Below are 13,437 nucleotides of genomic sequence, written 5' to 3' on the forward strand. Positions count from 1 at the left end.
TAATTATAGTTTTATTTTCTCTGAAGATAGCTAGAGATATGGGTGCTTATCTTCTAAAAGTGCTTCTTTCTTTAATGCCAAAAGCCAATATGAGACAGTTGATGCTGCTGCTTACTTCAGGTGTGAAGGCCTCTCACTCTTTTAACATTCTAGTTTGTTGCTCTTGCTATAGTTTCTTAGTTTGTGTCTTTTTTCTAATTCATCAATACAACATTGTCAGATGTTTTGACCCCTAATTGAACAGCTGTGCAGCATTTCCCTACTTTCTGGTGTCTTTAAAATGTTTTCTTTGGCTGAACATAAATAGTTGAATTTAGAAATCTATCTTCATCCATTCTGATAACATATTCTGTTCATTTTGGCTGTGCCCTGACCATCATAGACTCGATTCTTTGAGCCTGTGTGTGAATGACTGCCTTGGCTTTCAGCATTTTGAGCTACCATTTTTCTTCATGATGGTATGAAAGTACCATAGATGGCTCTTATCCTGTTCACTGTAAGGCAGGGTGGAACTTAAGAATGTGCAGGACTGGAAAAGACCAATGCAGTCCTAGTGTCTAGACATGTCTATGATACCTGATATATGTACTAGATTTATCATCCCTTTGGACTGTCTGGCTTATAGTTTAAAGCTGATTCCATGTTGGTAACAATTATAATTTTTACTTCAGCATAAGTGAGATTTAATACAACTGAATTTGGGTAGTAGTTTACAAGGAACATTTGAGAACTAAATTACTCTGTTGATCCTGGGAGGAAGGTGCGACCCATTTCCTATATCACCTACTCACTTGTACACCTCTCTGGTATCCTCCTTGGCCCATTCTACCCTGAGAGAAATGGATATACCCCAAAACCAGAACTGTGGAAAAATCCAAACAATCATGTAACTTCCGTACCCCCCATTCTACCCAATTAATTGTTATATCTGATTGATGAAGGAAGAATCCAAAGTCAATCTTTACTTGGTATAGATTTATTCACAGAGTGAAACACTAAAGGTACTATCTCCTGACTCCACTCAACTCTTATGCCAGTGTCTCTTTATATGTGCTCAAGTAACCGTCCAATCAATGCCCTCCACCTGTATGTACTTAACTTCAATTGATACAGTTACCACTGTGGACCCAGTATGCCTGAATTTTCCCTTATTTAATGCCTGAAGCAGAAACCCATCAATTTACCTTATCAGTCCAAATTTCAGAAGCAAATGATGGTCAGTCTTTGTAGTTGTATATGATGATTTTAAATTGGATACAGAAAATAACAAGTGATCCTAAATGCATTAAGTCCAGTCCTTTGAAAGGCAAAATCTTAAGCTCAAATCATCAATGTGCTGTGATATTTGGGCCGGATTTTCAGGGAGACTCCGCGGACCTTTAAAATAGCAGACGGGATCCAATTCCGGGATTCCTGTTCCCATTGACAGAGCCCCTAATTTTGCTAGTGCGGGAGAAAGGTGCAGGTCTGCACTCCTGACCTGGCCATTTCCATTGGGGGATAGGCATCTCCTAGCCCCTTGTAATTTTCATGAAGTCAGGCCAGCTTCTCGTAGACTCATAGTTCACAGCCACTCAGAGCAGTCGTGAACTATAGTCTGGATCGGAAGGTATGAGGGGTTGGGTGGGGGCATGGGCTGGCATGGAGGGTATGAGGGGCCAGTGGGGTTGGGTGGAGGGGCATGGGTTGGCATAAGTTGGCATGGATGGGGCCTAGGGAGTGGGTGGGGGCTGATGGAGTATGAGGGGTGATGGCTAGAGGGCTTAGTTATTTACAATACAACTGAGATAAAGTCCCAGAGAACTGAGGCTGACCTTTTAACCAGCCTGCCTTGGCACTCGAAAGCTCTTGTGGTTGCGTTCTGCATCTGGGCCCGACTCCACCTGCCCCCCCCACCCCAGAATGAACATTGCGCTGCTCGAGGCACTTTCTCCCTTGGCAGGAAATTTTCCAATTCCCACTACCTGCCTCTAAAATGAAACTCCTGCTGTTAATGTCTGCATATAAGCTCTTAAATTCTTAAAACTGCTGGATCTCACCCTCAACACCTATGCAATCTGGAAAACCATGGACCTTAGGTAATGGATTAAAAAGCAGAGAATGGATTGATGCTCTATTTAAGAGCCCAATGGGTTAATTTGCCAATTCATAATTTGCTTCAGCAAAAGAAAAGTTGTTGTGCAATGAATTAAACAAACAGCTATCAGAGGAAAGCATTAACCTCTTTGTAATCTTTATAAGAATACAGAGTGAGATATTGTCAGAAGCAATCAACTGCATGATTTTACATATTATTTTCATAGGACTTTCCCCATTAAAAAAACAAACGCTTTATTTTTCTCCCTAAGTCTTTGTACTTTTTAAAGATTTGACAAAGATCCTACCAAATTTTATTTATACTAAGGAATTGAAAATCCATTAAAACAGGAGAAATCATTAGTAACATCATTATTAATCACAAGCTTCAACACGGTGAAGGCATAGAGGTGATTCAATAATCAATGAAACCGGTAGCTTACAAAGCCTTTAAATAGTAAAACAGCATAGCTGCTGGCCTGTATATGTGAAGGCTTGTGCTCCCAGCCCTTGTTCTGAGAGTATGATTTCACTGCTTCGCAGATAATTTCCAACTTTTTGGAAATCATTTAACCTACCCTGTACTTTACTCACCTTGATCTGAACTTCCTTGCTGCCAGGCTTCATGACAGATTGTTGCTCACATCTGCAGCCTCGAGGAACAAGACCTCCTTCCAAGAAGACTAGTTGAGCATGCATTGCCAGTGGCCATCAATGCCACTGCAACCCAGAATTTCTTCACCTCTGACTCCTTCCAAGGATCTGCTGGTGACATCTGCGGGATTTCACAATCTGCTGCCCACAGGTGTATCTCCCAGGTATCCAATGCCATGTTTGCCAAGGGCATCACTTAGGGGCCACTTTGACACTGATGTGGACAGTCAGACGTGGAGGACTCTGGCATTTGCTGCAGTAGTTGGATTCCCACAGATACAACAGTGACTGCACACATGTGGTAATCAAGGCACCCTCTATCAACCTGGAGTATTTATCCATCGGAAGGGATTCCAATCCCTGAATGCTCAGCTGATATGTGAGCAACAGAAGGTTTTCCTGCATGATTATGCAAGACACCCTGGAAGCCGCCGTGATTCCTTCATTCTGTGACAGTCACACCTTAGAAAGGTTTTCTCACCTCCACACAGTGAGCAGGTAGTTCACTGGAGACAAGGGCTACCCTTTGAGGCCCTGACCCATGACCCTTGTGAGGAACCCTACCACTGATGCAGAGGAGAGACACAAGAAGAGACAAGGGCAATCATTGAGCAAGCCGTTGGGTTGCTGAAGGTGCAGCTTGGATTCCTGGACAGATCTGGGGATGCATCAGCAAGGATCTCCAGAATAGTTATGGTCTCCTTTGCACAATATGGCACTGCAGAGAGGAATGGAGCTGCAGAAGTGGGAATCTACTTGCACACAGCGGTCATGGAAATGAGGAGGCAGCGCAAAGTTTGCCTGCTGCCTGCCTCAATGGGTTTGGACACCAGCAGATCACAAATTGTGACCCCCATGCCTGAAAATGGCTGAAGACAAAGTTTTAACTCGTTGTGTTTAAAAGTCCTTGATTTCAATTTCTATCTGTGTACAGTATGAGGTAAAAACAGAGTTACAGACCAAAGTTTTATTAGGAACAGAATGCTGTGAGACAGTCAACAGTAAAGACTGAGACGAGAGAATGGATAAAATTTACCTGGTTACTCTCAAGCTTGACAGTCCATTGATGCAGAAAAATGCAACATTTATGTAGTTTGCATTATAACACAAAGATAATTTGTGCTTTCTGAATTGAGGGAACCCAATCTTAACTGGTGTATGAAATGTTCATATTACTACAAAATAATGAAGGTTATTTATTTGTATCAGGTCTTGCTTAACTTTAAATTTTCATTGATCCTTTATCCAAGAGATTTAGTAAGTGCATATGCAATAAAGACATGAATATTTTGTTCAAGTCGCAAAGAGGTGCTGTTGTAGCACTCTTGTGTTAACACTATCATGCAAGTAGATATAAGGCAGTTGCGTCTGTTTATGGGGCCAAATGGACAACTGAATCCAAGGAAGTATCTATGGTATACTTCAGTTTGCAACACAAAGCAAAATACTGTGGATGCTGAAAATCTGAAATTAAAAAAAGAAAATCCTGGAAACACTCAGCTGATCTGGCAGCTTTTTTGGGGAAGGAAATAGAAGTTAATGTTTCAGGTCAATAACCTTTCATCAGAATGGTTCTGATGCTGCCAGATCTGCTGAGTATGTCCAGCATTTTCTGTCTCTATCAGCAACAACTATCTTAAACATCCAGTTTACAGTTTGCTGATTAGTGTCTGCAGTGTGTACTATCAATAGGATACACTAGAGCAAGTTGCCAAATCTTCTTTGGCAGAACTCCCAAAAACTGCAACCTTCGCCAGCTAGATGGAGAAGGGCAACAGTGGGGACACCAACCCTTCTAAATTCCCCTCCATGCAATCCACCGTTCTGGCTTGGACATTTTTGCTGTCGCTTCATCGTTGCTGAGTGAACTTAAATAAGACAATAGTGTCTTATTTTTGTGTGTTAATGAACACTGTTTGTTATGCAGGAGAACACATCTGGATTGTATTGGATGGTCCTGTTGATGCCATCTGGATTGAAAATTTAAACTCAGTGCTTGATGATAACAGAACGCTTACTCTGGCAAATGGTGATCGCATTCCCATGGCTCCAAACTGTAAAATTGTGTTTGAGCCACACAACATAGACAATGCGTCACCTGCAACTGTTTCTCGAAATGGCATGGTCTTCATGAGTTCGTCAGTCTTGAGCTTCAGCCCCATCCTTGAGGTATTTAAATCATATCTAAATTTTTAATTTCCGGGACAGGGATTAAAACTTCATCAATCCTTTATTTAATTTAAACTGTTTTTATTATAACATGTGATGTTGAATTTCCACAGCTGTTACCCTTTCTTCAGGTTTTCCATGGATTTTCTGTTGAAATTACAGCAACCTATTGGGAGATCCCCTGCATGGGGTTTGAACACAGCTAGCATTGAAATTTGAAATCAATGCCTTATCTGCAAACAAATTAAGTGATATTTCACAGAAATCATTCACTGGAACTTTGAACTGTGGCAGGAGTGTAAAACAGGAGATAATGGGGTGGATTTTCACTCCCAGTTGGGTAGCGTGAGTCAGAAATCTCCCAGTATGTTGCACCCACCTTGGGAGAAACTCAACCCAATGGCGGGACCTTCGTTCCGAGGGCGTTGGGGGGGTGGGGGTGGGGGGGGGGCGGGGTTGCAGGATGGAGTTGGGCCGAGGCTAACTGTCTAAAAGGTCCACCTCACCCCAGTTGTTTTGTTAAATATTAGGCCCTCTAGCCCTCACCCTTCACACCCCCATCAATCCCATATCCATTCCCCATGCCAAATTATGCCAACTCATCTCCCCATGCACCCCCAATAGCCTCTCATACCCTTCATGCCAACACATGCACCCACACCCATCCCCTTTGGTCACTTATAGCATCCATGCCAACCCACCCGCCACCCTTTGTCCTTGCACCCTCCATGCCAACTCACCCAATATTCACCATGGGTAGACCTCAGGACCCATGTAGAAATGAAATAAAATAAAGGTCTAACTATCTCTTACAGCCTTTACTATCGTACTAAAAACACCCCATTTATGAAAGCCCATTCAAAATATTTAAATCTCCTTAAGTACTCAATTCGTTATAAAAACAGACTTGTATTCATAACTCCACATCAAAGACAGCTAATCCTTTCATAAAGTCTTTGAGCTGTTAATCTCACTGTGATTTAAAGATTATCTGTTGAGATAATGTAAGTTTGTGGAAAGAAGCTAAGCATTAATAATGACTTTAGATAGCCATTTGGGTAATGTCAGCAAACAGCTATTGTAACTTCAGGAACTTTTTTTCAACCCATACTGCTACAGGCAGCCTTCGTAATTTTTAAAGGGCTGGGGAATTAAATAACTTCACAGTTTGACAGTTCTACACCTTATCCACCCCTCATGAGCATTGATGACTGCTCTAAAAATTCCCACACTGCAGGGTAAAACCCTTGCTAAAGCAAAAAACATGGGGTCTGTTTGAACTCAGTACTAAGTTCAAATGTTCCAGCTGAGCTCAGGTTTCCTTCCTACATGAGTTATGCTCCATCCCATTTGTCCTACCGGTGAAAATGGGATCTGTTGGGAATCAGGGAAGGACTTCCAGATCCAAGTCCCACCCGCCATTTTTAAAGGTTCGCTGAGTCTCCATGACACCCCAAAAATCTAGGCCAATAGATCAGGCAGTGGTTATACATCCTGCCCAATTGGGGTGACTGATCAGGTACTGGACATTTTATCCCTCTGCTGAAGTTAGAAATTTCACCTAATATATCTCATGGTAAAGTCTGTATTCATAAGATATCAACTATGGTGAATTGTGACATGTTTTGTCTTTCTCATAGTTAAAGTCCATATGTTTATATATAAAAATCTAAATTGCATGCCCAGTAAATTATGGAAATATTAATCTTTGATTGGTTTGACTTAGGGTTGGCTGAAGAAACGGTCACAACAGGCAGCTGAGATTCTATGGAAGTTATTTTCAGAATCCTTTGCTGAACTGTATCGTTTTAGTATCCAGTCGCTGGAATATAAGATGGAAATGTTGGAAGCTTTTATTATCACACAGTGCATTAACATGCTTGATGGCCTTATTCCCCCAAAGGTGAGTAAATGAATTCAGACTACATCATAATGATATACTTGTCCAGTAAGATTCTATAAAACTTCTTTTGAACAACAATCTTCATTTTAATTGTTAATGAGATAATTGTACAATACATAGGGCAGAATTTTCCCGTTGTCATGTGGGGGCAGGCCCCGCACGTCCGCACGTAAAATGACACGCGGTGACGTCGGGCGAATGTCCCGATGTCACCACGCGCCATCATGATATTTCACTGGGTGCACGCGCGATGATATCCAATACGCGCCCGCCATTAATTAACGGGCCACTTAAGGCCCTTGAGTGTTCATTCGACACCAATTTTTCTGCGCCCGTGCAATTTTTGGGTTAGCGCATGGGCTCAATGGGCAGGCGGGTAGGACACATTTGTATTAACCTCACCCACGGGCGGGATAAGAGGGCTCACTGGGGTCGTGAATGTGCACAGTCAAGTATTTATTTTTGAAAGTTTTTCAAACTTGCCTGTGTGACCTGTAGTACTTCAAAACGCATACCAGCTGCTTTTTCTGGACTCTTAACCTTCAGGTCAGCACACTGCAGTGAGGAATCTTTTCTGGGCCTGCAGGTTCCGGGAAGCCTTCCTTTAGCCTGGGAATGGGAGCTGAACTGTCTACTGGAGGCAGCTCCACTGAGGAGGAAGGGATGGCCAGAAGGGGGAGGAGGAGGCCAGGAGTGCACATTCAGCCTCCAGGGGAGCCACTTTTGGGAGGACAGGCGGAGGCACAAGGGGCACAGGGCCAAGAGGTAGTCCCTAAGGCAGAAGGGGCCGCAGAGGACGCCACTATCCTGCTGCCAGGGTATACAGGCGGCAAAGCAGCTACCTCAATATGTCTGAGGCGCAGTGCCGAAGGAGGCTCCGTCTCTCAAGGGAGACAGTCAACTATATGTCAGATGATTGGGCCTGAGATCTCCCATAATTATGTGGGTGGACACCCCATGCCAGTGGCTCTGAAGGTCACAGTTGCCCACAACTTCTATGCCTCTGGCTCCTTCCAGGGCTAGGTGGGTGATCTTTGCGGTGTCTCCCAACCAGCTGTCCACACTTGTGTCAAGCATGTTCCAGACGCTCTGTTCAGGCGTGCATTGACCTTCATCCACTTCCGCTGTGACTAGGCAAGCCAGACACAGTGAGCCAGAGGCTTCGCAGCGATTGCTGGCTTCCCCCGCGTCCAGGGTGCTATAGACTGAACACATGTGGCCATCAAGGCGCCAGCAGGTGAGCCCGGTGCCTTTGTCAACATGAAGGGCTTCCACTCCATGAACGGGCAGATAGTGTGTGATCACAGGATGCAGATTCTACAAGTCTGTGCAAGGTACCTAGGCAGCTCCCATGACGCCTACATCCTCAGGCATTCCCAGTGTCAGGGCTCTTCAGTGCCGCAGCCTGGCTGGATGGATGGCTGCTAGGTGACAAGGGCTATCCCCTCAGAAGGTGGCTCATGATGCCTCTCCGCCACCCAAAAACAGAAGCTGAGCTGTGGTACAATAGGAGCCATGCCTCCACAAGGGCTGTGGTGGAGAGAGCCATTGGTCTTCTCAAGATGCACTTCCGATGCCTGGATCGCTCAGGGCACAGTCCAATACCCCCTAGATCGTGTGTCGGTGATAGTGGTTGCATGCTGCGCACTCCACAATCTTGCACTGGAAAGGAGGGATGCAGTGGACGATGAAGACGTTGATGAGATGTCTGCGGCTGCACACCGTGAGTCCCGCAGTGAGTCCAAGGATGAGCATGCAAGGGGAAATGCTGAGAGAATAGATGCTGACACAGGCATACTCCAGGGAGGCAGGGGCACCAGGGAGGCTTTAATCCAATGAACCTTCAGCTAGCACACCACATACAGTCCACCAGGGCAAGCCTGGGCCGTCAGCTCAACACTCGACACCAAAGTGCAAAATCTGCCAGGTTAGGAACAGTCACTAAGGGCATTGTTAATAAAGCTGAATGTCCAACAAAGCACTCATTACAGTTTTGGAAACCATACACATGCAGAAGAAAAGAGGCACCCTCAGCCATGGTGACATATCTGAATTTAATGTGTCAAACAAAGCAGCTTATTACAAAAAAAAAGACAATAGTGTTACAAATCAAATAAAATCATAAGGACCTCATCTCGGGCCAACACAAAAGCACCAGTGAAAAACCCGGGGTGTGCCTAAGGTGCCTTATGCTTTCGTTTCCGGGTGTTTCGTCTTGGTGTTGCCCCATCGCGAGGAGTGGCATCTGAGCCAGCTTGCTGACTCTGCTATCCTGTTGGCCTCGATGACCTCAGCAGTTGTCCTCTGGCCCGTGGAGCCTGTGCTGGTCCTGCCTGGAAGGGAGCTGCCAGTTCCACAGCTGGCATCTCCCCAGTCGTCGCAGCCTCACCGGATGATATGGTCACTGGGAGAGGGGCAGAGGAGCTGCCGCCCTCACCCGGAGCGCCCTGAGAGGTGACCGCAGAGACGCCAGGCAGCTGCTGCACCGATGTGGGTTGGTTCGGACCTCTCTGCTCACCATGGATGGATGGGCACCGAGCTGGGAAACTTGATGCCCACACCATCTCCCATACTGGCACTGGCCAACTGAGGTCAATACCAATGTGAGAGTTTTCTGGTCAGAGCGCATCCCCGGGAAGCCCTGACGGGTCTCCTGGAGTAGGCTGTCCATGAGATCCACCATTCTTTCCATGGAGGACACATGGCGTTCGGACATGTGGCTCATTGTTTTGGCAAGCGTCTGCGTTGACTCCTCCACCATGGAGACCAAGCCAAATATAGCCTCATGTACCTCCCCCAGATGCTCCCGCATACCTGGCTGTATTCCCTGCACCTGCTGCATCGCGGACAACTCCAGAGGCACATAAGGCACCGACTGAGCATGTACCTGGTCCCCTGCAGTCCTCCAACTGCTGGCGCCATGAGCACTGTCTGTCTCTTCCAGCTCCTCTAGTGACTGTGAAGTGTCCTCACCGCTGTGCTGCAGGACACTAGCCATTGTTCGAATTCCCACCGAGGTGCATTCAGCAGTGCTATGGCTGTTGGGAGGACCATGCTGACCTCACTGTTGGGCATAAATACCTGGCTGTGGCACCCCAGCCTCACCGACACCAGTGGACCTGGGTGCATGATGCCTCTCCAGATCCATGGCCTCCTGCTCGAAACGGCTTAGAATGGCGATCTGTGCCTGGCCGCGTTATGAGCATGCTCTGCCGCGTTATGAGCATGCTCTGCCGCGTTATGAGCATTCTTCTCCTGAAAATGAGAGAAGAGCATTGATGTGCAAATTGCACATGGACTCTGTTCACACACGGCCAACCCCAACCAGAGTGGGACATATCAGGGCTCCAGTGCCTCCTCACCCTGCCGCTGCCGAACACTCACACAAAGATGCTAGGCTGTTCCCCCGCCCCCCCCCCCCCCCACCCCCCCAACCTGCTCCTTAGCCACATGCTGCCTACATCACATCAGACACCACACGGTATATCCTTCCATAGCAAGGAGGCACAAGCATGTGGAGTGCAGATGGTTTGTTGCCACGCCACCTTGAAGCTACCCTCCCACCATCTCATCACCCTGACTAGGACATGTCCTGGAGTTCTGAGTCTGCACCTAGGTGCAGCTCCTCCAGGTTGCCCCCAAACCATTCATGTGAGACTCAGTGTGACACATGCTGCAGGGGAAAAACACATCTCCTCACCACCCTCTCAGGCTGACCTCAGCATAGGCAGTATCTGCTGGCCCACCCGGCAAAGGACAAATGCCGTTAATGACTCATGCAGTCATTACACTCAGACTTGGGGGGTGGGTGGGCACCTGGGGGGAAAAGCCTACCTGCCTACCTGCTGAATTAAATGCCCAATGCCAACATGGTACTCACTCTGCCAGAGTGCAACAAGTCGTTGAAATGCTTGCAACTCTGGATCCAGGTGCGCCGCACCACATCGCGGGAGCTCACCACCTCCACCACCACCTCCCAGGCACATTTCGTCATGTGGGGGGGGCCTCCTTCTCCCATCCTGGGGGACCAGCACCTCCTGCCATGCTGCCACCTCCTCGAGGAGGGCAGCAAGGCAGTCATCCGAAAAATGAGGTGCACAGTGCCCCCCTGCTCCACCCTCCTGCCTGGCCTGCTCCGCTGGCCTACCCTCCGCATTGGCCTGCTCACTAGAAGCCCTCTGCTGTGGCTTTGCACTTGCCATTGCGAGCAGCCTAGAAAAGTCTGCCAGGCCTTCATTTAAACAGGCTGTCGGGTCATCATTGGACCTGGTGGTCTGTGCACGCCTGCTGCTGCCCGCTTGCTCCTGCTGTCCTTGGGAGACAAGAAGTACACTGGGCGGGCCTTAATTGGCCTGCCCGCGTAAAATGGTGGCGCGGACCCCCCCCCCCCCAGCAGCCAACTGGAAAATTCAGGCCAGAAAAAAGTTCAAATTCAGTTACATCTGGCTTTAATTTTAGTTTTTAAATTTAAGTTTATCTATAATCCTATATATATATGTGGATTCCAGAAGTTGCTCTCAGTTTAAGAGGAGTAATGAGAGTGAGCATTGACAGTTTCACAATCGTTATCACCGCAAAACGGCCATTGTAAGTCATCCAGCATACTTTAATGATTGATGTAAACATGCCTTCGCAACACCCTTGCCCATTCCTCAATTACCCCCATCACAGTGCCCCCCATGACACCTTTCTGTGGAAACACATGAAATGCAATACCTGACCTTTTACCTCCTCCCTTCTGATGATCCAAGGCTCTGTTACTCCTTCCAGGTAAACCAGCAATTTACTTGTCATTGTTTCAATTAAGTATACTGTATTTGCTGCTCCTGATGTGATCTCCTCCACATCGGAGCAACAAAACATAGATAGGGTGATCATTTAGCAGAAAGTTCATTTCATAAGCATGCCGGTCTCCTGTCATTTTAATTTCCCACTTCCCTTCCACTCTGATCTCTGTCTTCGGACTACAACACTGTTCCAATGAAGCTCAATGTAAGCTTGAGGAACAATACCTCATCTTTTGATTAGGCACGTTACAGCCTTCCAGGCTCAACAATGAGTTTAACAATTTCAGATCATAATCACTGACCCCATTTTTGTTTTTGTTTTTTTTGTTTGATTGGATGGCAGGCGTTGGTAATGATTCTGCTTTTCCCTTTAACACCTTCTCTGGACACAACTTTTCTTTGTTCACCATCTATTACCATCCCCTTTTGCCTTACGTCATCATCTCTTTTGTCATTTAATAATTCCTGTCTTCCACATTACCACAGGCCTTCCCTTTTGTTCTTTTCCTCCCCTGTCCCATTCCCTATCTCCTTCCTTGGTTTAAACCTGTTACACCCCTAACATTTTCCAGTTCTGATGAAAGGTCATTGACCTGAGATTTTAATTCTGTTTCTCTTGCTATATATGCTACCTGACCTACATTTTCTGATTTGATTTCAGATTTTCATAATCCACAGTATTTTACTTTTGTATAAGTAATTTTATGTATTTGACACAGACCAAAAAACCAAGCCAGCCATTTAATTCCTAAGCATCTTAGATAACTGACATCCCGAACTAATAGTTTTGCTTGCCAGCTGTGGCCATGGTGAAGATGTGGGTCAGACCTATGAGAGAACAGGATCAATGAAACCTTGTCATCTCTGATGGACAGCTCTGCGGCCAAGAGCTTATATTTGATAGCTTTTGCTCAGTTCTCTAATCAGTCAACCAGCAGGGATACTGAGCTGGTTCAGTAACTCTGTGGTAGCATTTCAGTTTGTAAAAAGTCAGCAGCCATATTCCAAAGACCAATTTTATGATGAGACATCGCACAGGAGAAGCGTCTTTGTCATTTTGATATTTCAAGATGACTTGTAGAGACGGTAACTATTTTAAGTATATTTTTTGTACCAAGTAAAATTATTTATTTGTTTGTAGCCTCATTTGTGGTCTGAATTTATATATTCAATATGCCTACCAAAGGCAAGACTATGCCTGCTGTTGATAATGGTCTCCATTGGCCTCAGAGTGGGAAGGCCGTTCTTAACCCTTCCCATCTTTGATTTCATTGGGGGGAGTTGGGAAGGCAACGTTCTCTCCACCTGAGCCTTTCCACCCCATTATGTGGTCCTCCTCCATCCCACCCCACCACCCCCTGGGGGGAGCATTAAATTCTGCCCATTGTGTATGCGTCAGGAATCTTGCTATATTTAGCAGACTTGCAAATGTTTATTTTGTTATTGAGTAAGAGATCACTTGTAAGTGTCGCAGGTTTATGTATTGTATAGAAAATATGTTGTAGTAAAATGTTTTGTATCCAATATAGTAACGTATTTATAATTGCTTTTTTAGGAACAAGGTGGAGAAGTGACTAGAGAACATTTGGAAAGGCTGTATGTTTTCTCTCTGATGTGGAGTCTGGGGGCCTTACTGGAATTAGAGGACAGAAGGAAAATGGAGCACTGGCTGCGAACACATGAGACTATTCAGCTAGATCTGCCATGTATCCCAGCAGGGAGTGAGGACACAATGTTTGACTATGTTGTACATTTTGATGGTCAGTAACTAGATAAACTGGTCAATTATTTAACTGTATTCTGCAGCAAACACTGAATGGGTTTATTTTGGAAATTTTTTTAATATAC

At 45.7% G+C, this 13,437-nt stretch overlaps 1 protein-coding gene across 1 annotated transcript in view; it reads left to right on the forward strand.

The window, feature by feature from the left end:
• dnah5 (dynein, axonemal, heavy chain 5) overlaps positions 1 to 13,437 on the forward strand; it is a 531,647-nt gene that overhangs the window by 270,182 nt on the left and 248,028 nt on the right. The window contains exons 43-45 of the mRNA XM_078539077.1: positions 4,658 to 4,899; positions 6,626 to 6,802; positions 13,145 to 13,349. Coding sequence (XP_078395203.1) covers positions 4,658 to 4,899; positions 6,626 to 6,802; positions 13,145 to 13,349 — 624 coding nt within the window. The remainder of the gene's footprint in view (positions 1 to 4,657; positions 4,900 to 6,625; positions 6,803 to 13,144; positions 13,350 to 13,437) is intronic.

Source organism: Cetorhinus maximus, chromosome 3 (genome assembly GCF_964194155.1).
Source record: "Cetorhinus maximus chromosome 3, sCetMax3.hap1.1, whole genome shotgun sequence".
NCBI lineage: Eukaryota > Metazoa > Chordata > Chondrichthyes > Lamniformes > Cetorhinidae > Cetorhinus > Cetorhinus maximus.